The following is a 23721-nucleotide window of genomic DNA, read 5'->3' on the forward strand; positions in this document are numbered from 1 at the left end:
GTGTTGAGAGGTGAGGTGAGGTGTTGAGAGGTGAGGTGAGGTATTGAGAGATGACGTTGTGTTGTGAGGGAGATACAAGGTGGGAGGGAGGAAGAGAGGGGGAAGTAGAAAGAGAGAAGGAGAAAGGGAAGAAAGGCGAGAGAAGGACGAAGGGATGATGAGAGGGAAGGAAAGAGAGATAAGAAGAAGTAGAAGGAGGAGAAGAAGAAGAAAATAGGAGAGAAAGGAGAGAGAGATAGGAAAAGAAGGGAGAGAAAATATATGAAAGGGAGAGAGGGAGAGAATACGAAGATGAAGGGGGTTGGGAGGGGAGAGGGTGAGGGAGGGGGTGAGGGAGAGAGGGAGTGGGATGAGAGGGAAACCCGGCTGCCCCTCAAGATGGACGCCTTCCTGGGATTCGAGTGGTGGCCTCAAGGATGTGGTCAGCAGGGTGGCAACGAGTCAGGTCAAGAATCACTGAGCTATGTGAGTGTTACAGTAGCTTTTGGGTAACTGGTTGACTGACTGACTGATTTACTGACTGTATGACTTACATTTGACTGTATGACTCACTGACTGACTGCATGCTATGACTCATTGACTGACTGACTGACTGACTAACTGGCTGACTGACTGACTGTATAACTCACTGAATGACAGTATGACTCACTGACTAACTGACTGACTGACTGACTCACTCACTCACTCACCAATTACACTAGAATCTCAGATCAATTTCTACGCCAATTTTTACCCTCTTACACTTGTTGTTGAGGAAACACTTGAGACAGATGGTCGAGACTCACTTCACCAGTCTACAGGAGGGGAAAATGGGTCGTGGGTCTTGGGTCGCGGGCAGTGGGTCGTGGGCTATGGATCGTGGGTCGTGAGTTATGGGTCGTGTTTCCTGGTTCCTAGATCATTTGGTCGTGGTTTCTGGGTCGTGAGTTATGGTCGTGTTTCCTGGCCGTGGGTTATGAATCGTGGGTCATGGGTCATGGGTCGTGAGTTATGGGTTCGTGTTTCCTGATTTCTAGGTCGTGGGCCGTGAGTCGTGGGTCTTGGGTCGTGAGTTATGGGTTCGTGTTTCCTGATTCTTGGGTCGTGGGTCATGGGGTTGTGGAACGTGTGGGTCGTAAGCCTTATTATATATTATTGTTTGTGTTAGTATGTACCTTGTTATGTGGGTAGATTCCAGGAAGCGACGGTGTACATGAAGGTCAAACAGAATGATGGTGATGGGTGATGGTGGGTGATGGTGGTGATGGGTGGATGGTGATGGTGATGGGTGGATGGTAATGGGTGAATCTAAAGCAATAGGAGATGAACTATATAAATATTCTTGGATCACCATACTAGAGAGAGAGAGAGAGAGAGAGAGAGAGAGAGAGAGAGAGAGAGAGAGAGAGAGATGGTTGAGTTTTTCTTATCATCACCTTTATTACTTCTCTCTTTTTCTTCCTGTGTTTATTATCTCATTTTCTTTATCTTTTACTTTTATTCGTATTCTTGTTTGGGTATATTTTTCCCCTCTTGGTAGAAGGATGGGAACTACCAGCATAAAGTGGTGTTTGTTACAGGAGAAAAACAATTGTGTCCTTAATATCTAGTGACCGAAGAACGGGTCATATTCTCTCTCTCTTTCTCTCTCACTTTATTTTCTTTTCTCTCCCTCAACGCCTCCCATCACCCACAAGATTGGTCATCTCGCGTGAAAGAATATCCCATTATGCCATCCCCCACCCCCTTCTCTCTCTATCTCTCACACTCTCTCTCTCTCTGTCTCCCATGCAACTCACCGCCCCCACCCAACCATCACAAACAAACGGGTATTTTAAGCTCCCATTATGAGTGTAAATGAGTAAATGAATCTCAGTAATGAACTATTTTTAGCCCCTGTGTATAGAGGGCGCTGCGCTAATCAGCTGGTCGTGTTTTGTTTACATTCTAAAATACGTTTTCTGTGTCAGGTTTATATTGGTTCGTTAAAGGGGTGACTATATATTCAGTGGTGAAAGGTCATTACCGAATAGGTCTATTATAGTTTACAAGTTTATGGAAAATGGAAAATTCTGTGTCTCTAATACAAACTGGAAATATTATTGAGTAGCTTTATGGAAACTAGGATCAATTCTTTATTTATATATATTCAAAATATAAATTATCATTCTATAGGTTTACAGACAATAGGTAAATAATCTCTGTTTATCTAAAACATAAATAAATAAATAAACAAAACGTCCATCTATCACCAAATCTTGTTCCACCACGAGGCTGAGCTGAGGTTGGCCTTAGCTGAGTGAGGATGACCTTGGCTGAGTGAGGATGGCCTTGGTTGAATGAGGATGGCCTTGGCTGAGTGAGGATGCCCTTGGCTGAGCTGAGGTTGGCCTTAGCTGAGTGAGGATGACCTTGGTTGAATGAGGATGGCCTTGGGTGAGTGAGGATGCCCTTGGCTGAGTGAGGATGGCCTTGGCTGAGTGAGGATGACCTTGGTTGAATGAGGATGGCCATGGCTCAGGATGACCTTAGCTCAGGTTGACCTTAGCTCAGGATGGTTTTAGCTCAGTTTAGCCTTGGCTGAGGTCACATGGCCGTCCTCAGCACAACAGGAATCACCCCCCCCCCCAAGTACTGAAAAAGTTAGCCCAGTTTGCCTTCAGCTTCGTCACTAACATAATACACCTTACCAAAAACACGTCTCTAGTATCTCTCTCATACACACTTTCTGTCTTTCATGCATTTTCTCTCTCTTTTTCTCTCACACATTCTCTGTCTCTCATGCACTGTCTCTCTCTCTCTCTATTTCTGCTTGTCTGTCTGTCTGTCTTTCTAATTCTCTTTCTCTCTGTTTATCTGTCTTTCTCTCTGCCTGTCCCTGTCTGTCTGTTTTTCTGTCTGTCTAACTGTCTGCCTGTGTCTCACTCAGGTTCCACGTCTAATTAAGTTAGACAGAAATTTACACAAAACCGACTTCTTTAAGACATCGTATTCAAGACGTTAATTCATCGTACTCAGTTGGGTTAATTCACGTACTTAGGGGGTTATGAAGTCGTACTCAAGAGGTTAATTCATCGTACTCAGTTGGGTTAATTCACGTACTTAGGGGGTTATGAAGTCGTACTCAAGAGGTTAATTCATCGTACTCAGTAGGGTTAATTCACGTACTTAGGGGGTTATGAAGTCGTACTCAAGAGGTTAATTCATCGTACTCAGTAGGGTTAATTCACGTACTCAGGGGGTTATGAAGTGGTACTCAAGAGGTTAATTCATCGTACTCAGTTGGGTTAATTCACGTACTTAGGGGGTTATGAAGTGGTACTCAAGACGTTAATTCATCGTACTCGTGCAGGTTAATTCATACTTGGGGGTTGTAAGTCGTACTCAAAGTTGAAATTTCGTCTGTACTCTAAGTGAGTTCATTACGTACTTAGGGGGTTATGAAGTGGTACTCAAGAGGTTAATTCATCGTACTCAGTAGGGTTAATTCACGTACTTAGGGGGTTATGAAGTGGTACTCAAGAGGTTAATTCATCGTACTCAGTAGGGTTAATTCACGTACTTAGGGGGTTATGAAGTCGTACTCAAGACGTTAATTCATCGTAGTCAGTAGGGTTAATTCACGTACTCAGGGGGTTATGAAGTGGTACTCAAGAGGTTAATTCATCGTACTCAAGGTTTAAGTTAGGTTTAATTGAGTTACGTTGCGCTTTCTAAATATTAATTGCTGAAATTCTGACCGAGGCATAAAAAACTACGTTCTGACAGAAAAATTGCCCTCGTTCAGGTTATAAAGACATACCACAGCACCATTTGTTTAGAGGCTGAAATATACTAGGTGAGTGAGTCCAGCTTCTGGAGTATGACCTTATTTTGAGCAAGAAAATGAACGCCCTGTGGGCGAGGCGTTGGTGCTCAGAGTCAAAGGGAATAGTGTTTCAAATATCGTGCGCCCGAGAGTTGAGAGGAAAATCTGTATACAAAGAGAATAATAACTGTCAGTGCAAGAAGCGAACCATGGGGCAGAACATTTTATCAGGTGCTACCCACCAGGCGATGTCCTTGTGTGGAATTGGGGAAGGAAACTCCAGGCTATCTTCCTTTATTTCTCCTTTACCGCCCTTCCTCTTCTTCCCTTCCCTCCTCTCTTACCTACATCTCCCACTCTCCTTCTTATCTTAATGCTCATTTCGCTTCCCACTTTCTCTCCGTCAGGGGTGAGCAGGCCTCCTTCTCCAGCATGTGACATCACCGCCTGTCCAGGATCCTGGCAGCTACCCCGGTGCCAAGGAAGGAAGGGAAGGAGAAGGAAGGAAGGTTTTCTTTATCCTGTATCCTTACTGAGGGTCTCTGTTCCCTGTATTCCTAGAGAGTAACTGTATCCAACTTCCCACTCCAAAGGTTAAGACCTACCTGGTGTTAATTACAAAGTGACCAGCGGGAACTACTGCCAGGACTGAGATATTGGAGACAGGGAGAGGAAGAAGGGGGATGGAGGAGGGAGAAGGGGAGGAGGAAGGAAGGGGATGGAGGAAGAAGAGGGAGACAGGGGGGAGGAGGAGGGGTAGAGGGGGGAGAAGGGGGAGTAAGTAGGCATAAAGGAGGAAGAGAGAGAAGGAATAGAAAGATAGAGGAGGAAGAGGAGGGAAACAAAGAAGTAGGGAGGAGGGAAGTGGAGGATGATGAAATGGAGAACAAGGAAGGAGGATAGAAGGAGTATGAGGAAGAGAAAGAGGAAGAACAAGACATAGGATAAGTAAAGAGAAATAAAATGGGAAAAAGACGGAGATGAAGAAGGAACGGAAGAAAGAGGAAGAGGAGAAGAAAGGCGGATAAAGAAAAGAAGAAGGGACAGAACATCAGCAAATTAACCAACAAACAAGACAAAATACGATATAAAACCAGGGAAGAAGAAGAGAAAGAAGAAGAAGAAGAACAACAACAAGGAGAGCAAAAAGACAAAACTAATTTAAGACGAACAAAATAACGAGTTTAGTTAGTTTTGTCAGATCAAACCAAGTCATTAGAAAACATACATACCAGCATCTATGAGGTTATTCAATGTAAAATGTGAGAATGCATTATCACCTCAGGGGCTATTCTTGTTACTGCACATGATATTACTGTCTACAGGTGTCATCAGTTCTCTGGTATGGAAGCTTTGGTCTTGGCGGGAGGTGTAATGATTGTTTATCAGACCACAGCTTACAGCCCAGAGAAGAACAGCACGTATAACAGTAAGTGGATGAGCAGGTGTACACCCTCGTAAGTTGACCCACCCTTCGTAATTAAAGTGAGATTAGAACCCAAGATTGTGACCTGACCCAAGAGGGGTCACGGCCGCAATGATCCAGAGTTCTCACCGCCGCGTCATTAGCTAACCCGGCGTCATGACCGTGTTACTCAAAAAGCTACCCTCCAGCCAGTACACCTGTCACCTGGCCAGACACGCCCAGATTAGTGACGACATCTTCCGGCTTGTCATCGCCAATATAAGGAGCCTGTAATAGGGAAGAGGCCGACAGTTCCTTCCCAGAGGGAGACTTCCCTCCCCAGCACCGAGTCTCCAGGTAGCAGTCTCCCGCAGGAGACAGTCCAGCAGCACCTGCAGACATCCCCCAGCCGCTGGGCCTCCCTCAGGTAACACGTGAGTCATTGTCAGAGCGATCCTTAGGGTGAGTTACTTATGGTGGGAAGTGGATCCATTTCATGTTTGTTATCCGAGAGTCATTGTTTAGTAACATAAATATAATGATCTATTGATGTGTCTGTGTCATTAAGCTGTACCCTGAAGTTGGTGTTTAGAGAGCCCCCCCCCCAAGAATGTGTTTGAAGAGCCCCCAAGAATATACTGTAATACCAAGTCAAAGTAACTAGCCGGCCACGCTACCAAACTTTCCTCAGTCTTTATCCTACAACTAATAACCCCTACGAGTTTTCACTCATTATACGAGGAAAAGAGAAAGAAGGAAAGAGAGAGACCAAGATGACAATAAAGATAATAAAAAGATAAAGGGGACGATGGCACTAATGGTCGAATAAACACCACTGATTTAGGCAGTGAGAGGCTGTGTTCCACAAATAATGACACTAATAGGTTTAAGTCACCATTGATGAATAGATAATAAGAGTCTCTAGCCTGACATAATGGTTGCTAATGGTTTCTGGTCTATTGAGAAGTCGTGACAAGGTATATTCTCTACCCCTTAAGACAGTCACCATGGTCTTAAAAGCATCTGAGTAATTCGACAAATGGTTGCTTGGTTTCTGGTCTATTGAGAAGTCGTGACAAGGTATATTCTCTACCCCTTAAGACAGTCACCATGGTCTTAAAAGCATCTGAGTAATTCGTAGGTTTAAAATTTCTTCCTCCTTCCTCCCTCCTTCCTCTCTCGACACTGATTATCCTTTATCCTTCCCTTTCCTCCATCTTCCCTCCAATCCTCCCTCCAGCCACCCAAGTTTTCCCTGCCTCTTCCCTCTCCTCCCTCCCTTTCCATTATAAAACCCCAACACCTCTCTCCCCTCACCCTCCCCTTCCCTCCCTTCTTCCCTTTCCCTTCCTCACAACTACAGACACACCTCTTCCCTTCACCCTCCTCACCTTTCTTTCCCTCCCCTCCTCTTCCTCCTCCTTTTCTTCCCTTTCCCACACCTTCCACTCCCTCACCCCTCACCCTCCTCTTCTTCCTACTCTTCCCTACACTTCTCCCCCTCATCCATCCTTCCACCTCTCCTCCCCCACCCTCCTCAACCTCGTCTCCTCAACCTCCTCAACCTCGTCTCCTCAACCTCCTCCTCCTCTCTTCCTCCCCTCCTCCCCACTTAACTGTTCTCTTCCTTTACATAATGACTTAAGGAAGTAATATACATACAAACAACGTTACACTCACTTAAAAAAACATTATGCAAATTGTAAAGAGGAACTTATGAATACCAGGTCGAGAATGTAACTAGAGAGAGAGAGAGAGAGAGAGAGTGTGTGTGTGTGTGTGTGTGTGTGTGTGTGTGTGTGTGCATTATTTTTACTACATGGTACTATACACAATATGTTCACTACTATGATATTATAAACAATATGTTCACTACTATGTTACTATACACAATATGTTCACTACTATGTTACTATACACAATATGTTCACTACTATGTTACTATACACAATATGTTCACTACTATGTTACTATACACAATATGTTCACTACTATGTTATTATACACAATAAGTTCATTTGTAAGACTCCATCACAAGACTGTTATTTAATTTAGCTATTAACATAAGAACATAAGAATGGAGGAAACTGCAGCGGGCCTATTGACCCAAACTGGGCAGTCCCGTTTATACCCAACCCCTATTGCTCATATAAGCATCCAACCTATGTTTGAAGCTATCCAGCATATTCGAGTTAATAATGATATTTGGTAACTTGTTCCATTCATCCACTACTCTATTTCCAAACCAGTGTTTACCTATTTCACGCCGAAATCTAAATTTGTCTAATTTAAAACCATTGTTACGAGTTCGCTCCTGGTTGGATAGTTTGAGTAACTTCGTAATGTCCCCTTTGTTTAACCCTGACTTCCATTTATACACCTCTATCATGTCGCCCCTCACTCTACGTCTCTCGAGGGAGTGCAAATAAAGATGCTTTAACCTGTCTCTGTATTCAAGGTTCCTAATGCCCGGGATTAGTCTTGTCATTCTCCTCTGGATTCTTTCCAATGATTCTATATCCATTCTGTAATACGGTGACCAGAACTGAACTGCGTAATCCAGGTGAGGTCTCACAAGCGCTAGATATAATTTTAAGATGACCTCGCTAGTCTTGTAACTAACACTCCTTTATATGAACCCAAGTACTTTATTAGCCTTGTTACGAGCAAAAACACATTCTTTACTTGGCTTAAGATTCCTACTTATCATTACTCCTAAATCTCTCTCGCAGTCAGATTCCACAATGGCATCGTTGTTCATCTGGTAACTGGTTTCCCTGTTTACATCTCCAATACTGAGTACTTTACATTTGTCCACATTGAATTTCATCTGCCATTTTTCTGACCATTCGAAAAATTTGTTTAGATCTTCCTGTAGTTTTGCAGAGTCCTCGTCAGATTTAATTACACGTCCTATTTCAGTGTCATCAGCAAATTTACTTATGTTGCTGTCTATGCCGATATCTATGTCGTTTAACGGTTTATGTATATAATAAATAATAATGGTCCAAGTACTGAGCCTTGGGGAACTCCACTAGTGACGTTGCTCCAATGCGATTTAATGCCGTTTATGCTCACTCGCTGTTTCCTGTCCCGTAACCACGCCCTAATCCATTTAAGGATATTACCTTTGATGCCATGCGCTTCTACCTTTCTAATTAGTCTTTCGTGGGGTGCTCTGTCGAAGGCTTTGCTAAAGTCGAGATATACCACATCATAATTGTGCCCCTCGTCCACCCATTCGAAAACTGTTGAAAAGAATGTTAACAGATTAGTTAGACATGAACGCCCGCATGTGAAGCCATGTTGGGAATCATTGATCAATTTGTGCTTCTCCAGGTGGTTTCGAATAGAGTTTGAAATAATTGATTCTAGTAATTTACCTACTATTGATGTTTGACTGATTGGGCGGTAGTTAGAGGATAGTGATCTATCCCCCTTGAAAATCGGTATTACATTTGCTATCCTCCAGGATTCTGGTACTACACCTGTTTTTCATGACATGTTAAACAACTTTGCTAAGGGCATACTAAGCTCATCCTTACATACCTTTAATACTCTGGCAAATATCTCATCGGGACCAGGTGACTTATTAGGCTTCAGTTTGTCTATTTGCTTATTAACATGGTTACTAGTCACTACTATCTCGCTTAATTTGTTTTCTTCACTATCTCTGAATAGAGTCGGTGCCTCGGGTATCATGTTTATATTTTCGGTGGTGAAAACTGTTGAAAAATATTTATTCAGATTATTGCTCATTTCTCTGTCGTTATCAGTTAGCTCGCCGGTATCTGAACGTATCTGTCCAATCTTATCTCGTCTTTTAGTTTGATACATTTGGTAGAATCCTTTCGGGTTTGTTTTCGCCTCCCCTGCTATCTTCAGTTCAAAGTTCCTCTTGGCTTTTCTTATCTCGGTCTTCACCCTAACGGCCAATACCTTATAATACTCCCGGAGGTAAGTTTCGCCACAATTTATCCTTCTACCTATAGCTTTCCTTTGGCCAATAATGTTCTTTAAATAATTATTTATCCATTTAGGGTCATTGTTGTCTGATCTGAGTTTTTTGTATGGTATGTTCTGCCTTTGTGCATTAAGTAACTCATTATTCAAATTGTCGTGGAACTCGACAATCTCAGATCTCGTTATCAGGTCGGTGTCATCTGTCAGGTTCACATCCAAGCGTGACACCCCATCTCTCAGCTGCCTCTTTAAACTATCAAAGTTTGCCCTTCTGAAATCTGGGACTTTAATGGAATTCCCTTTACGTCTGACCTGAAAATGTAACTGGAATCTAATTTCTTTGTGATCACTGTTTGTAAGTTCGTTCCCTACCTCGACATTGCTAATGAGGTTTTCTCTGTTCGACAGAACTAAATCGAGTTATATGTTGACTTAGGAAACAGTCCTGGATTGTTTCGAGGAAATCCTCTGATACTGAGTTACCCGTAAGGTCAGTCCAATCTATTTGGCCAAGGTTAAAATCGCCTACTATACAGACTTTGTTGTGTATGGAAGCCCTGCGCATTTCATCCCAGATAAGTCGCTCATTAACTCTATCAAGATTGGGAGGTCTATATATTACTCCTATTATTAATTTTTCCCTACCGTCGATTAATTCTATCCAAATTGTTTCTGTATTCCGCTCAGTTTTTATTTCCTTATTTATTTCGCACTTCAGATTATCCCTGACATAGATGGCTACTCCGCCTCCTTTCCTGGACGGCCTATCGGTATGGAACAATTTGTAATCCGCAATTTGGTATTCGACAGGTAACTCACGTGAGTCTAGGTTGATCCATGTTTCAGTGAATGCTATCATATCGATTTTTTAGGTACATACCAAGGCCCTAATATCATCCATTTTGTTTCTCATACTTCTACTGTTCGCGTAGTAGACATTTAAGTTAGTCATGTTCTGAGTCCTCCCTTTACCGCGTTTAGGTTTAACCTCCCTGTCTAATTTAGTTTTGTCATCATTCCTAACACTATTTCCCTGTAATCTTTCACTTTGTTTACCGGCTCCCGCTGCGGTCTCCCCCATCCCCGTGCCCATATGTTCCCCTAGCAGTTTAAAGACTTCGATATCTTTTGAACTGCCCCCTCTAGAGACCCCGCCAGGGTTGCCACCCCTTCCCGAGATAGGTGTACCCCATCCCTAGCATAAAGGTCCCTTCTGCCGTAGAAGTTGTCCCAGTTGTCAATGAATGGGGCTGATATTGACTTGCAATATCCATCAAGACGGCCGTTGACACCAACTGCCCTTGACAACCATTCATTGCTAACTCTCCTTCTAGGCAGGACACCACATATGATAGGGATCCCTCCCTTAGTCCTAATGCGATCTATAACTGTCTTGAACTTATCAAGAAGCTCTTCACTCCTACACCGGCCAATATCATTGCCTCCTGCACTGAGGCTGATAATGGGTTTGTTCCCATTACCAGACAAGATGTTGTCCATCCTGTCAACTATATCCCTCACCCCAGCTCCCGGCAAACACACCCTCATCCTATTTATGTTTTTACCACAAAAAGCCCTGTCCAAGTACCCCTCCCGCACTAGATGTAGCCTTCCACACGTGTCACAGCTGTGGACGCTCCTGCTGGTCCCGCATCGGCCTTTCGAGTCGTCTCAGAACTCACTCATATCATCGTATCATAGCTGGATGATCGTCATACTCTCTCTTCTTCTTTATCGTCGTCTATATCTATCCATCTATCTATTTATCTATCTATCTAATCTCCCACCACTACAGTACCTACAAAATAGACACTGCCTTTTAGCACCTGGAAATAACCCTCACTAACACCGGCTTAAGATTCCCTATTCAATATCCTTAAAAGCATTCAAGTCTCCATTTACTGATTGGAAACGATTTTGGTGATGTTGAAATGGTAGTAAATTGATTAGTAAGACGTGTATAAGAAACTAAGTGGGTGGGGTGGGGTGGGGTGGGGTGGGTAGGGTGGGGTGGGTGCTAATACCTGCCTAAGCTTTATTATGGAGTACTGTTAAAATCATTCAAATCTATGTTTAATTTTTGCCTCCACTTCCGTCATTACGAGTTGAATGATATTAACAATGAAAAAGAAATTAAACTTAGAATAAGAACCAAGCTTGGTACAAGAATCAAGTTTAGTATAAAAATCAAGAAAAGTACAAAAATCTTTATTAGTACGAATCAAGTTTAGTACAGACTCAAGCTTAGTACAATAATCAAGCTTAGTACAAGAATCAAGCTTCATAAAAGAATCAAGCTTAATACAAGAACAAGCTTAGTACAATATCAGGAGTAGTATAAAAATCATACTTAGTACAAGAATCAAGCTTAATACAAGAATAAAGCTTAATAGAAGAATAAAGCTTAATACAAGAATTCAAGTTTAATACAAGAATCATAAGAACATACAAATGGAGGAAACTGCAGCGGGCTTATTGGCCCATAATAGGCAGCCCCGTTTACAACCAACCCTTATTGCTCATATACCCAGCGTGTTCGAGTTATTGATGATGTTTGGTAACTTGTTCCACTCATCCACTACTCTATTTCCAAACTAATGTTTACCTACCTCGAGTTCGCTCCTGATTGGATACTTTGAGTACCTTTGTTATATCACCTTTGTTCAGCCCTGACTTCCATTTATACACCTCGATCATATCGCCCCTCACTCTATGTCTCTCGAGGGAGTGCTAATTAAGAAGCTTTAACGTGCCTCTGCACTCAAGGTTCCTAATGCCCGGGATTAGTCTTGTCATTCTCCTCTGTATGCTTTCTAGGGATTCTATATCCATTCTGTAGTACGGTGACCAGAATTGAACTGCGAAATCCAAGTGAGGTCTCACAAGCACGAGATATAACCTCGCTTAGTACAAGACTTTAAGCTTAGTGCAAGAATACAGATTAATCGCCAAGCTTAACTTAAACTGGATAAAAAACTCCCCTTCTTTAGAAAATAACGGCATATAAGCTGGTGGAGACATCTGGTAGTCATTATACCCTAAGTCTCAAATTGGTCAAAATGCTGTTTATTCTCTGTAACCCTTAGATAACTCGTGCGAAAGGTCAGGTCAGGTTAGGTCCTCAGGGAGTGTCGTCGTGCTTAGCAGTGAGGTCACATTGTCATCATTATTCAATTCTCTCAAGTATAGGTCAAAATACTGTTTTATTCCACGTACAGAAGGTCAAACACACACACATACACACACACAGGTCAGGTCAGAGGGTCACCTGAACGTGGAGTGGTGTTTGGCAGTGGGTGAGACACTGACGCTGGTGGTGGGTGACCCTGGTCGACCCATGCGAGAGAGTGTGCAAGATTTAATGATGTTTGTTCTTCACGTCTCCTCCCGGAATTAAAATATAGAGTTTGAAGGTTAGATTTCAGACTTCAGAACATAATGTTTAGTATATAGTTAAAAATTTAGACATAAAGTAAATTAAATATAAATACCATTCATAGAGTCGTGAAAAGCCACAACTCTGTCAGACAAACAAACAAAATACAATCATCAAAACAATCAAGGTATCGAGTCTCGGGAAAAAAATAACTTTCAATCAATGGAACAATTATATAAGATAATTTTATTAGTATTTTTTTGTTTTATCCTCTTCACCAAGTTTATTTGTCTCTTTAGTTTGTTCTCCAGAGACAATAATAAATGTTGGATGTTTTCTTTTGGTGTGTGTAAGGGTAAATGGGAAATGCTTAAGGGAATAAAGAGAGATATTTGAATTTGTTTTCTACTTTGTCTGTCTGTCTGTCTGTCTCACCGTTTTCTTGTTTGTTTTACTGTTTGTTAGTCCGCCTGCCTCTCTCTCTCTCTCTCTCTCTCACTCTGTTTCTCAGTCGATCTTTGTCAGAATTAGGCTAGGATACAGACACATCTGGCAAGTTAGTAACGCTGTACCCATACCGGAACACTCAGCATGTAAACTTTGTGATAAACCTTTAAAGCATACACTTGAACACTATATTACTGAATGTGATACTGTCAAAGACTTCAGGCCACCTGACTTATTGTATCTTGAACTATGTAATTACTTCATTGAATCGGGTGTGCTTGAGGACATTCTTGCTGTTTATCCCAAATTTGCTAGCCCACACTGATTAGTCTTCAATTAGAATATGACTCCAATGTATGTGATCCACTGACCTATATATACTGCTAATGAATATGATGTATTTCCTTCTTTGTGTACGAACCTCTGTCCTGCGTGGCAGTGAACAGTGGCATTACCCACATGAATCTGACCTATATATAGTGTCAATGAATATGATGCATTCTTTGTGTACGAACCTCTGTCCTGTATGGCAGTGAAAAGTGACATTACCCACATGAATCTGACCGACGTATATGTATGTATGTGTGCGTGTGTGTATGTACATGTACATGTATATGTGTATGTATATATGTATATGTATGTATATGTGTGTGTGTGTGTGTGTGTTTACATATATGTATATGTACTGTCAATTAATATGATGCAACTCTTTGCGTACGAACCTCTGTCCTGCATGGCAGTGAACAGTGACATTACCCATATGAATCTGACCTCTATACATTTATAGCTGTTAATGAATATGATGTATTCCTTTGTGTATGAACCTCTGTCCTGCGTGGCAGTGAGAAGTGATACCACCCTCAGTGTCAAGACCGGACTGAATTACTCAGAATAGGCAAACTGTACTACAAGCTCTGCCAATAAATTTGTTAAACTAAAAAAATCCGTCTGTCTGTTTGTCTGTCTGTCTCTCCCAGAGTGCATGAGACAGACAGACAGAAAGACAGACAGACAAGTAAACATAGAGTGTTAGAGAGTCTCACTTTCTGTTTACTTGCCTGTCTGTCTATCATCCTGTCTCTCTCCTACTCACTCTCTGTCTGTCTCCCACTCTCTCTGTCTCTCTAAATAAACTAAAAATTACTAAAACAACGTCATCACTGCTACCATTACCTCCACAACCACCACCATCACCACCACCACATCCCTCCTACCCAACCACAACCCCCACATCCCTCCTACCCAACCACAACCCCCACTTCCCTCCTACCCAACCACCTCCCCCCCCCTCCCTCAAACCAAACTAACAACCATCTTTCAGTCTTTACCCGAGTGACATTCTATTAAGACTCAAACAAATTTTTTTCCCCGTCTCTCCTTTTCGCTTGAGAGATTCCGTCATCAGAGAGTCTTCTATTTTCCTGAGACTTGATGATTCATGACATTCTGAGGGACGAGGCTGGACAAGGGTACGTGTGGGGGTGGGCAAGAGCTCATGTTTTATTCAGTATGGACAGTTATCGGAGTTGACTGTGGGAGGGCAAGGTGTGTGGGAGGGCACGGTGGGTGGGAGGGCAAGGAGTGTGGGAGGGACAGGTATGTGAGAGGGTGGGTGGGAAGGTAAGGTGCGTGGGTGATGTGCTGGAGAGAGAGAGAGAGAGAGAGAGAGAGAGAGAGAGAGAGAGACACAAAACACCGAATACCCCCCAAAACAATCTACAACTTCACCTCTTACTTACAAATTTAATAAATATACCCAAATATACTTAAATATACAACCTCTTACTTTCCTATATAACTAAAAACGACCACTAAGAAGACAAAATTAATTCAAGATCTATAAAATTTTACACTGTCGATCCGGATTCCACACTCAGAAACGGGGAACACATGAATCCGTTTCTAAATCCAGATTGAAAAAAAACGCTCTCGAAAGCAATTAACCTAATTTAAGCTTTTAATTATTTCGACGCTGAGGTAAATAATATCCGGTAATGTGTTTTGGTTATTTTTTTCTAGTCACTGATGGAAAACAAATGAAAGTGCCATTGTTTATCAGGAGGGGCGATTTTTTTTTTTTGTGTCGTGTTTTTTTTTTTTTTTGTCTAATTTAATGGGAGTAAAGTCAATTGTGGTAATGAATATATAAATAATGTTAGTTTTTCTATGTATGTATGGATGTATGTATATATTTATGTATATATGTATGTATGTTGCGTCACTATTTTCACACAGCTAAAAATAAGTTGATTCAATAACTGGTCATTAATAGGAAAAAATAGTTCGTATTAATATTTTATTGTCACGTATGAATGTTTTATTTGTACTCAATTGTTAAAAACAGCAACAACAACTGAACAACTATCACACACACACACACACACACACACACACACACACACACACACACACACATGATAAATTTGAAGTGGAATAAAGAATAAAAGAGATAGCTGGAAAAACATAGAAAGACGTGGAGGGTGTGGAGACAAAATTAGATAATTATGGACAGATGACAAGGTGGATAAAGCTAGATAGATAGATAAGAGACATATATATAGAGAGAGGGGGAGAGAGAGAGCAAGAGAGAGAGAGAGAGAGAGAGAGAGAGAGAGAGAGAGAGAGAGAGAGAGAGAGAGAGAGAGAGAGAGAGAGAGAGAGAGAGAGAGCAACACACAAATCATCCCAAGTAATTCTATAACCACCACCAGGTAAACACAACACAGCACAGTGAGTGACGCTCCAGTGTATCTCAACCGGTGGGGCGAGAAGGTGTAGGTCAAGGAGGGACACAGGTATACAAATAACAATTACGAATCCCGAAAAAAAAAATAAAATAAAAAAATATGTCGTTGCTTACATCATCGCTCAACTTATTTCACAACGTGTGGATAAATTAGAGATTAAATTTAATTAATATTTACCCACTTTAAAGATAATCCTCTGTTATCATTTAGTCTGAGAGGAAAGTAATGTTAATCAAGGTAGAATTTAATCAGGTATCTGTATTTGGATTCCTTCAGGGTTAAAGTGATGACAGAATATAAAATACCTAATTAAATATCTCTACTGCCCCATTCCCTCTACGTATCTCTGTGAGGAAGTCTCTCTCGCATGGCTGTAAACACGAAGGAAAACAAATCGTCTTCAACTCGAGGCAATTCTTCAGGTTGGTGGTATGTTGGCCAGTGAACCACGACCACAGGCTTCGCTCTAATGATCTGTTACGTCACTGTCATCTGTCAATGTCTTGCTCTTTCCGTGTCACTGTTTTATACCGTCACAGCCACTTCGTCATGTCCCAGTGCCAGAGGAGAAACAGTGCCAGAATGCAGACAGTGCAGAGTAGAAACAAGTGCCACTAATAACTAAATCATCATCTCATTTTTCTTATCCAATTTAGCAAGACAAATTATTCTTAACAAAATCAATACAACTTATAAATTCCTTAACGTTTTCCATCATTGTTTAAACATAATACTAAACTCTATGTAGACGTTCATGTATAATCCTTGGAAAAAGTGGGGTTTTGTTTTATCATGGGGGAGGCAGGGTTTTATCATGGGGGAGGCAGTGTTTTATCATGGGGGAGGCAGGGTTTTATCATGGGGGAAACAGGGTTTTATCATGGGGGAAACAGGGTTTTATCATGGGGGAGGCAGTGTTTTATCATGGGGAGACAGGGTTTTATCATGGGGAGGCAGGGTTTTTATCATGGAGGGAGGCAATGTTTTATCATGGGGGAGACAGGGTTTTTATCATGGGGAGGCAGTGTTTTATCATGGGGAGACAGGGTTTATCATGGGGGAGGCAGGGTTTATCATGGGGGAGGCAGGGTTTTATCATGGGTGAACCAGAGATTTTGACAAGATACCGGTGAAGTTGGTGTCACGTAAATGGAAAAGTTGAGAACCACTGCATTATCTTTAATGTAATCTCTCTTCTTCTATTCCCCTTTTTTCTTCATCCCCTCTCTCTCTTCTTCACACTTCTCATTCTCATCATTTTTCTCATCCCATCTTCATAAATCTTTCTCTATTTATCCTCTTCTCCTCTCTCTCTCTCTCTCTCTCATCCCCCCTTCTCATTTCCATCTCCTCCCCTCTCTCTCTCTCTCTCTCTCTCTCTCTCTCGTCCTTACGTTCTCCAAAAATCACCCGTTCTCCAGGACAATATATTCACACTCTCAGAGTAAAGTTTTTTTCCTGTGTGTATGTCTGTGAACTCTTAGGTAAAGATAGACTGGTGACAAAGAGCTTGGAGAAAGGGGAAGAGGAGGAAGATGAGGGAAGAAAGAGGAAGAAAAGAGGTAGATGAGAGAAAAAAAGATGAGGGGACAAAGAGTAGTGCTGAGAGGGAAGAAAGGGGAGAAAGATGAGGGAAGAAAAGGGAGAAAGAGAGGGTAAGTCAGAGGAAAGGGACATGGAGGAGGGAAGAAAGAGGATGAAGATGAGGGAAGAAAAGAGGAAAAAAGAGGAAGTAGATGAGGAAGGTGACCTAACCTAATTTTACTATCCTATCCTAACCTCCCCTTTCCCTCTTTTCCCTCACTCAAATAATGGGAAGGGAAGGGAACAGAGAGTAACAAACAGAACCCAAATATACTGTACACATGAAGCCAAAATTCCCTGGAAAACCTGACCATATCTGACATATATTCTTGAATCATATAATAAACTTAACTTCTCAATAGTAAACTCTAAAATTATGTTAACAAATACCAATAACATTAACAAACAAAAAAATATATAACTATTTCTCTTGACAAATAACAACAACATGAACAAGCAAACAAAATCTATAACTATTTCTCTTGACAAATAACAACAACAACATTAACAAACAAATAAAATTCTATTATACAACTAAAACTAAAAAAAAAAAACATAAAAATCCGTACAAATTGAGGTTAAAATCCCACTTGTTTACCAAAGTGTCTAGGAAATTCTGTCAACAATCTGAACGCGTGTGAAGGAATTGTCGGAGAGGGAATGATGGAACGGTACTGTATTGTGTCTTGTTGATGGTAAACAAAAACAAAACAAAAGAGTTAGAGGGAGACTGGAAAGGGAAAGTGACGGAAAAAGGATTGGGTGTGTGATATAAGTAAGTGCAGTAAGAGCTGTATGCAGGAGTTGCTTTATAAGATATTTGTGGAGTGATAATACAAATAATATTAATTTATACTTTATTTTTAGTTTACACAAAAACATAAACAAATAAATAAAACAACGGGGATTAGTCATCACTTTTGTTTTATAGCTGTTTTCAACCGGCGAGCCTTGACCATGGCCCGGCCCTGTTGGGCAGCAGCTTTACGGGCTTCTGCCACTCTGTTTGGTGCGTGCTCAGCCTTTGATTTTAGATTACCTTGGGCCCATGGGACCAAGGTATTCTTGGCCTGGTGAGTTGGTTTATTGGCCCAGGGCTTTTGGACAGCAGCTCTACAGGGCACTACCCGGGGAGCTTTCCCTCCGGTGACAGCCTGGGGAGCTTCCTCTTTGGTGACCGCCTGGGGAGTGTCCCTCTCGGCGATGGCCTGGTGAGCGTCCCATTCGGCGACCTTCTGGGGAGCGTCCCCTTCGGTGACCGCCTGGGGAGCGTCCCCTTCGGTGACCGCCTGGGAAGCGTCCCCTTCGGTGACCTCCTGGGGAGCGTCCCCCTCGGCGATGGCCTGGGGGGCGTCCCCTTCGGTGACCACCTGGGGAGATTCCCCCTCGGCGATAGCCGGGGGGGCGTCCCCTTCGGTGACTTCCTGGGGAGCATCCCCTTCGGTGACCGCCTTGGGAACGTACTCTTCGGCGACCACCTGGGGAACGTCCTTTTCGGCGACCACCTGGGGAGCATCCTCTTCGGCTACCGCCTGGGGGACGTCCCCTTCGGCGACGGCCTGAGAGGCGTCTCCTTCGGCGACGGCCTGGGAGGCGTCTCCTTCGGCGACGGCCTGGAGGGCGTCCCGTTCGGCGACCTGTGGGGCTTCCCCTTCGGCGACGGCCTGGGAAGCGTCCCCTTCGGCGACGGCCTGGGGAGCGTCCTATTCGGCGACGGCCTGGAGAGCGTCCCCTTCGGCGACGGCCTGGGGAGCGTCCCCTTCGGCGACGGCCTGGGGAGCGTCCCCTTCGGCGACGGCCTGGGGAGCGTCCCCTTTGGCGACGGCCTGGGAAGCGTCCCCTTCGGCGACGGCCTGGGGAGCGTCCCATTCGGCGACGGCCTGGAGAGCGTCCCCTTCGGCGACGGCCTGGGGAGCGTCCCATTCGGCGACGGCCTGGAGAGCGTCCCCTTCGGCGACGGCCTGGGGAGCGTCCCCTTGGGCGACGGCCTGGGTAGCGTCCCCTTCAGCGACGGCCTGGGGAGCGTCCTCTTCGGCGACAGCCTGAGGAGCGTCCTCTTCGGCGACGGCCTGGAGAGCGTCCTCTTCGGCGACGGCCTGGGGAGCGTCCTCTTCGGCGACGGCCTGGGGAGAGTCACCTTCGGCGACGGCCTGGGGAGCGTCCTCTTCGGCGACGGCCTGGGGAACGTCCCCTTCGGCGACGAGCTGGGGAGTGTCCTCTTCGGCGACGGCCTGGGGAGCATCCCCTTCGGCGACCACCTGGGAAGCGTCCCTTTCGGCGACCGCGTGGGGAGCGTCCCCTTTGGTGACCACCATGGGAGCGTCATCTACATGGGGGCAGGGGGCCAGGCGCTTGGCGATACTCGCCAGCGAGTTAGCACAAAAATTGTGTAACTTTTTCAACGTTTCTGTATTAAACAAGTCTTTTGTAAAGAATATTTTGAAGTCGAACAACTCCAATGGAGGATACACGACATATTCAAATTTATCATAACCTTTCTTAGTTTGTTTTCCGCACAGGGCGGAAAAATAATACATTACGCCATTGTCTGGGATATATTTTAGCTTGCTTACCTTCTATCGGAGGTAGACGCATGCTTCCACAATGGTTCTATTGTGGTTTCTGAGGACTTCCAAATCTTTTATTTTATCCAACACAAAGTTTGAGGTTTGTGTTGGGGGGTATCTCGACACTAACACCGAAGCCCACTATTTTGATAGCACTTATATTTTTGTGCGCCTCAGCTAACTCGTCGTCCATGCGACTGAGTTGGCTAACGGATTCTTGTAAAAATCTTTTGTGTATATCAACCATTTTGTACAATAAAATTAAGTTTTATAGAAATATGATACAGGCACCCGAGGTGCCACAGGCACCTCAGGCATCTGTGAATAAATGTAGTAAGAGCCTCCCAATTACTACAGAGCTAAGTGATGCTATGAACTGTGTAGTGATGATGTGAACTATAGTGATGATGTGTCATGATGCTATGAACTGTGGAGTTATGTGTCGTGATTTATGTGTAGTGAGGAAGTAAACTTAGTAATGATATGCTGTTATGCTATGAACTGTGTAGTGATGATGTGAACTAAAGAAATGATGTGTCATGATGCTATGAACTGTGTAGTGATGACGTGAACTATAGTGATGATGTGTCATGATGCAATGAACTGTGGAGTGAGGATGTGAACTATAGTGATGATGTGTCATGATGCTATGAACTGTGTAGTGATGATGTGAACTATAGTGATGATGTGTCATGATGCTATGAACTGTGTAGTGATGATGTGAACTATAGTGATGATGTGTCATGCTATGAATTGTGTAGTGATGAGGTGAACTATAGTGATGATGTGTCATGATGCTATGAACTGTGTAGTGATGATGTGAACAATGTGTCAGGATGCTATGAATTGTGTAGTGATGATGTGAACTATAGTGATGATGTGTCATGATGCTATGAACTGTGTATTGATGATGTGAACTGTAGTGATGATGTGTCATGATGCTATGAACTGTGTAGAGATGATGTGAACTATAGTGATGATGTGTCATGCTATGAATTGTGTAGTGATGATGTGAACTATAGTGATGATGTGTCATGCTATGAATTGTGTAGTGATGAGGTGAACTATAGTGATGATGTGTCATGATGCTATGAACTGTGTAGTGATGATGTGAACAATGTGTCAGGTTGCTATGAATTGTGTAGTGATGATGTGAACTATAGTGATGATGTGCCATGATGCTATGAACTGTGTAGTGTTGATGTGAACTATAATGATGATGTGTCATGATGCTATGAACTGTGTAGTGATGATGTGAACTATAGTGATGATGTGTCATGATGCTAAGAACTGTGCAGTGTTGATGTGAACTATAGTGATGATGTGTCATGATGCTAAGAACTGTGTAGTAATGATGAGAACTAAAATGATGTGTCTTGATGCTATAAATTGTGTAGTGATGATGTGAACTTTAGGGATGACGTGTCTTGATGCTATGAACTGTGTAATGATGATGTGAACTATATAGTAATAATGTGTCTTTATGCTATAAACTATGCAGTGATGATGTGTCATGATGCAATGAACTATGTAGTGATGATGTGAACGATAATGATGATGTGTCTTGATGCTTTGAACTTTTTAGTGGTGATGTGAAGTATAGTGATGTGTAATGATGTTATGAACTGTGTAGTTGTAAAGTGAACTATAGTGATGATATGGCATGATGCTATGAACTGTGTAGTGACTATGTAAACTTTAGTGATGATGTGTAGTTACGATATGAATGCCAGGACAGCAAGACAGAAAAGCAGGGCTAGTGTTTTGGGTGTGAGAGAGTTGGGCTATTTTAAAGTGTAATTTATACCCAGGTAATACCAGTCCTGTATATATGTGATATAAGTAAGTGCAGTAAGAGCTACATGCAGAAGTTGCTTTATAAGTTATTTGTGGAGTAATAATATAAATAATATTAATTTATACTTTATTTTTAGTTTAAACAAAAACAAACAAATAAATAAAACAATGGGGATTAGTCATCACTTTTGTTTTACAGCTGTTTTCAACCGGCGAGCCTTGACCATGGCCCGGGCCTGTTGGGCAGCAGCTTTACGGGCTTCTGCCACTCTGTTTGGTGCGTGCTCAGCCTTTGATTTTAGATTACCTTGGGCCCCTGGGACCAAGGTAATCTTGGCCTGGTGAGTTGGTTTATTGGCCCGGGCCTGTTGGGCAGCAGCTTTACGGGCTTCTGCCACTCTGTTTGGTGCGTGCTCAGCCTTTGATTTTAGATTACCTTGGGCCCCTGGGACCATGGTATTCTTGGCCTGGTGAGTTGGTTTATTGGCCCGGGGCTTTTGGACAGCAGCTCTACGGGGCACTACCCGGGGAGCTTTCCCTCCGGTGACAGCCTGGGGAGCTTCCTCTTTGGTGACCGCCTGGGGAGCGTCCCTTTCGGTGACCGCCTGGGGAGCGTCCCCTTCGGTGACCTCCTGGGTAGCGTCCCCTTCGGTGACCGCCTGGGGAGCGTCCCCTTCGGTGACCGCCTGGGGAGTGTCCCCTTCGTTGACCGCCTGGGATGCGTCCCCTTCGGTGACCGCCTGGGGAGCGTTCCCTTCGGTGACCGCCTGGGTAGCGTCCCCTTCGGTGACCGCCTGGGGAGCGTCCCCTTCGGTGACCGCCTGGGGAGCGTCCACTTCGGTGACCTCCTGGGGAGCGTCCCCTTCGGTGACCTCCTGGGGAGCGCCCACTTCGGTGACCTCCTGGGGAGCGTCCCCTTCGGTGACCTCCTGGGGAGCGTCCCCTTCGGTGACCTCCTGGGGCGTCCGCCCAGGTGACCGCAGGAGCGTCCGCTTGGTGACCTCCCTGCGGGGCGTCCCTTCAAGGCCTCCCTGGGAACGTCCGCTTCAGTGACCTCCTGGGAGCAATCCGCCAGGCCAGGCCTCCTGCAGGGGCAATCCTTCCAGTGAACCTCCCTGGGGGTGTCGCTTCGACCTCTGGGGCATCCTTCGGTGACCTCCTGGGGCATTCCACTGGTGACCCTCCTGGGAGTGACGTCCGCTGGTGACCTCCTGGGGCCTTCGGTGACCTCCTGGGGAGCGTCCCCTTCGGTGACCTCCTGGGGAGCGTCCACTTCGGTGACCTCCTGGGGAGCGTCCCCTTCGGTGACCTCCTGAGGAGTGTCCCCTTCGGTGACCTCCTGGGGAGCGTCCCCTTCGGTGACCTCCTGGGGAGCGTCCACTTCGGTGACCGCCTGGGGAGCGTCCCCTTCGGTGACCTCCTGGGGAGCGTCCACTTCGGTGACAGCCTGGGGAGCGTCCTCTTCGGCGACGTCCTCTTCGGCGACTGCCTGGAGGACGTCCTCGACGACGGCCTGGGAGGCGTCTCCTTCGGCGACGGCCTGGAGGACGTTCTCGGCGACGGCCTGGGAGGCGTCTCCTTCGGCGACGTCCTGGGGGGCGTCCCCTTCAGCGACCTGTGGGGTGTCCCCTTCAGCGACGGCCTGGGAAGCGTCCCCTTCAGCGACGGCCTGGGAAGCATCCCCTTCGGCGACGGCCTGGGAAGCGTCCCCTTCGGCGACGGCCTGGGGAGCGTCCCCTTCGGCGACGGACTGGGGAGCGTCCTCTTCGGCGACGGCCTGGGGAGTGTCCCCTCCGGCAACCACCTGGGAAGCGTCCCCTTCGGCGACCGCGTGGGGAGCGTCCCCTTCGGTGACCGCCTTGGGAGGGTCATCTACATGGGGGCAGGGGGCCAGGCGCTTGGCGAGACTTGCCAGCGACTTGGCACAAAAATTATGCAAATTTGTCAACGTTTCTGTATTGAACGATTCTTTTGCAAAGAATATTTTGAAGTCGAACAACTCCAATGGAGGATACACGACATATTCAAATTTATCATAACCTTTCTTA

The 23721-nt window shown here is 44.4% G+C and overlaps 2 protein-coding genes across 2 annotated transcripts in view; one reads left to right on the forward strand and one right to left on the reverse strand.

Moving 5' to 3' along the window:
* Positions 1-378: 378 nt before the first annotated feature.
* On the forward strand, positions 379-19702 carry LOC121869891 (elastin-like). Its single transcript, XM_042371457.1, has 2 exons — positions 379-465; positions 18344-19702. Exons 1-2 carry the CDS (start codon positions 379-381, stop codon positions 19700-19702), a joined length of 1446 nt encoding a protein of 481 aa, XP_042227391.1.
* A 2153-nt stretch (positions 19703-21855) lies between these two features.
* Positions 21856-23721, reverse strand: part of LOC121869892 (skin secretory protein xP2-like) — a 6698-nt gene continuing 4832 nt past the window's right edge. The window contains exons 2-3 of the mRNA XM_042371458.1: positions 23037-23672; positions 21856-22704 (exon numbers count right to left, since the gene is read on the reverse strand). Of these exons, the coding sequence (XP_042227392.1) occupies positions 21856-22704; positions 23037-23672 (1485 nt within the window). The remainder of the gene's footprint in view (positions 22705-23036; positions 23673-23721) is intronic.

Source organism: Homarus americanus, unplaced genomic scaffold, assembly GCF_018991925.1.
Source record: "Homarus americanus isolate GMGI-L3 unplaced genomic scaffold, GMGI_Hamer_2.0 scaffold14467, whole genome shotgun sequence".
Classification (NCBI taxonomy): Eukaryota; Metazoa; Arthropoda; class Malacostraca; order Decapoda; family Nephropidae; genus Homarus; species Homarus americanus.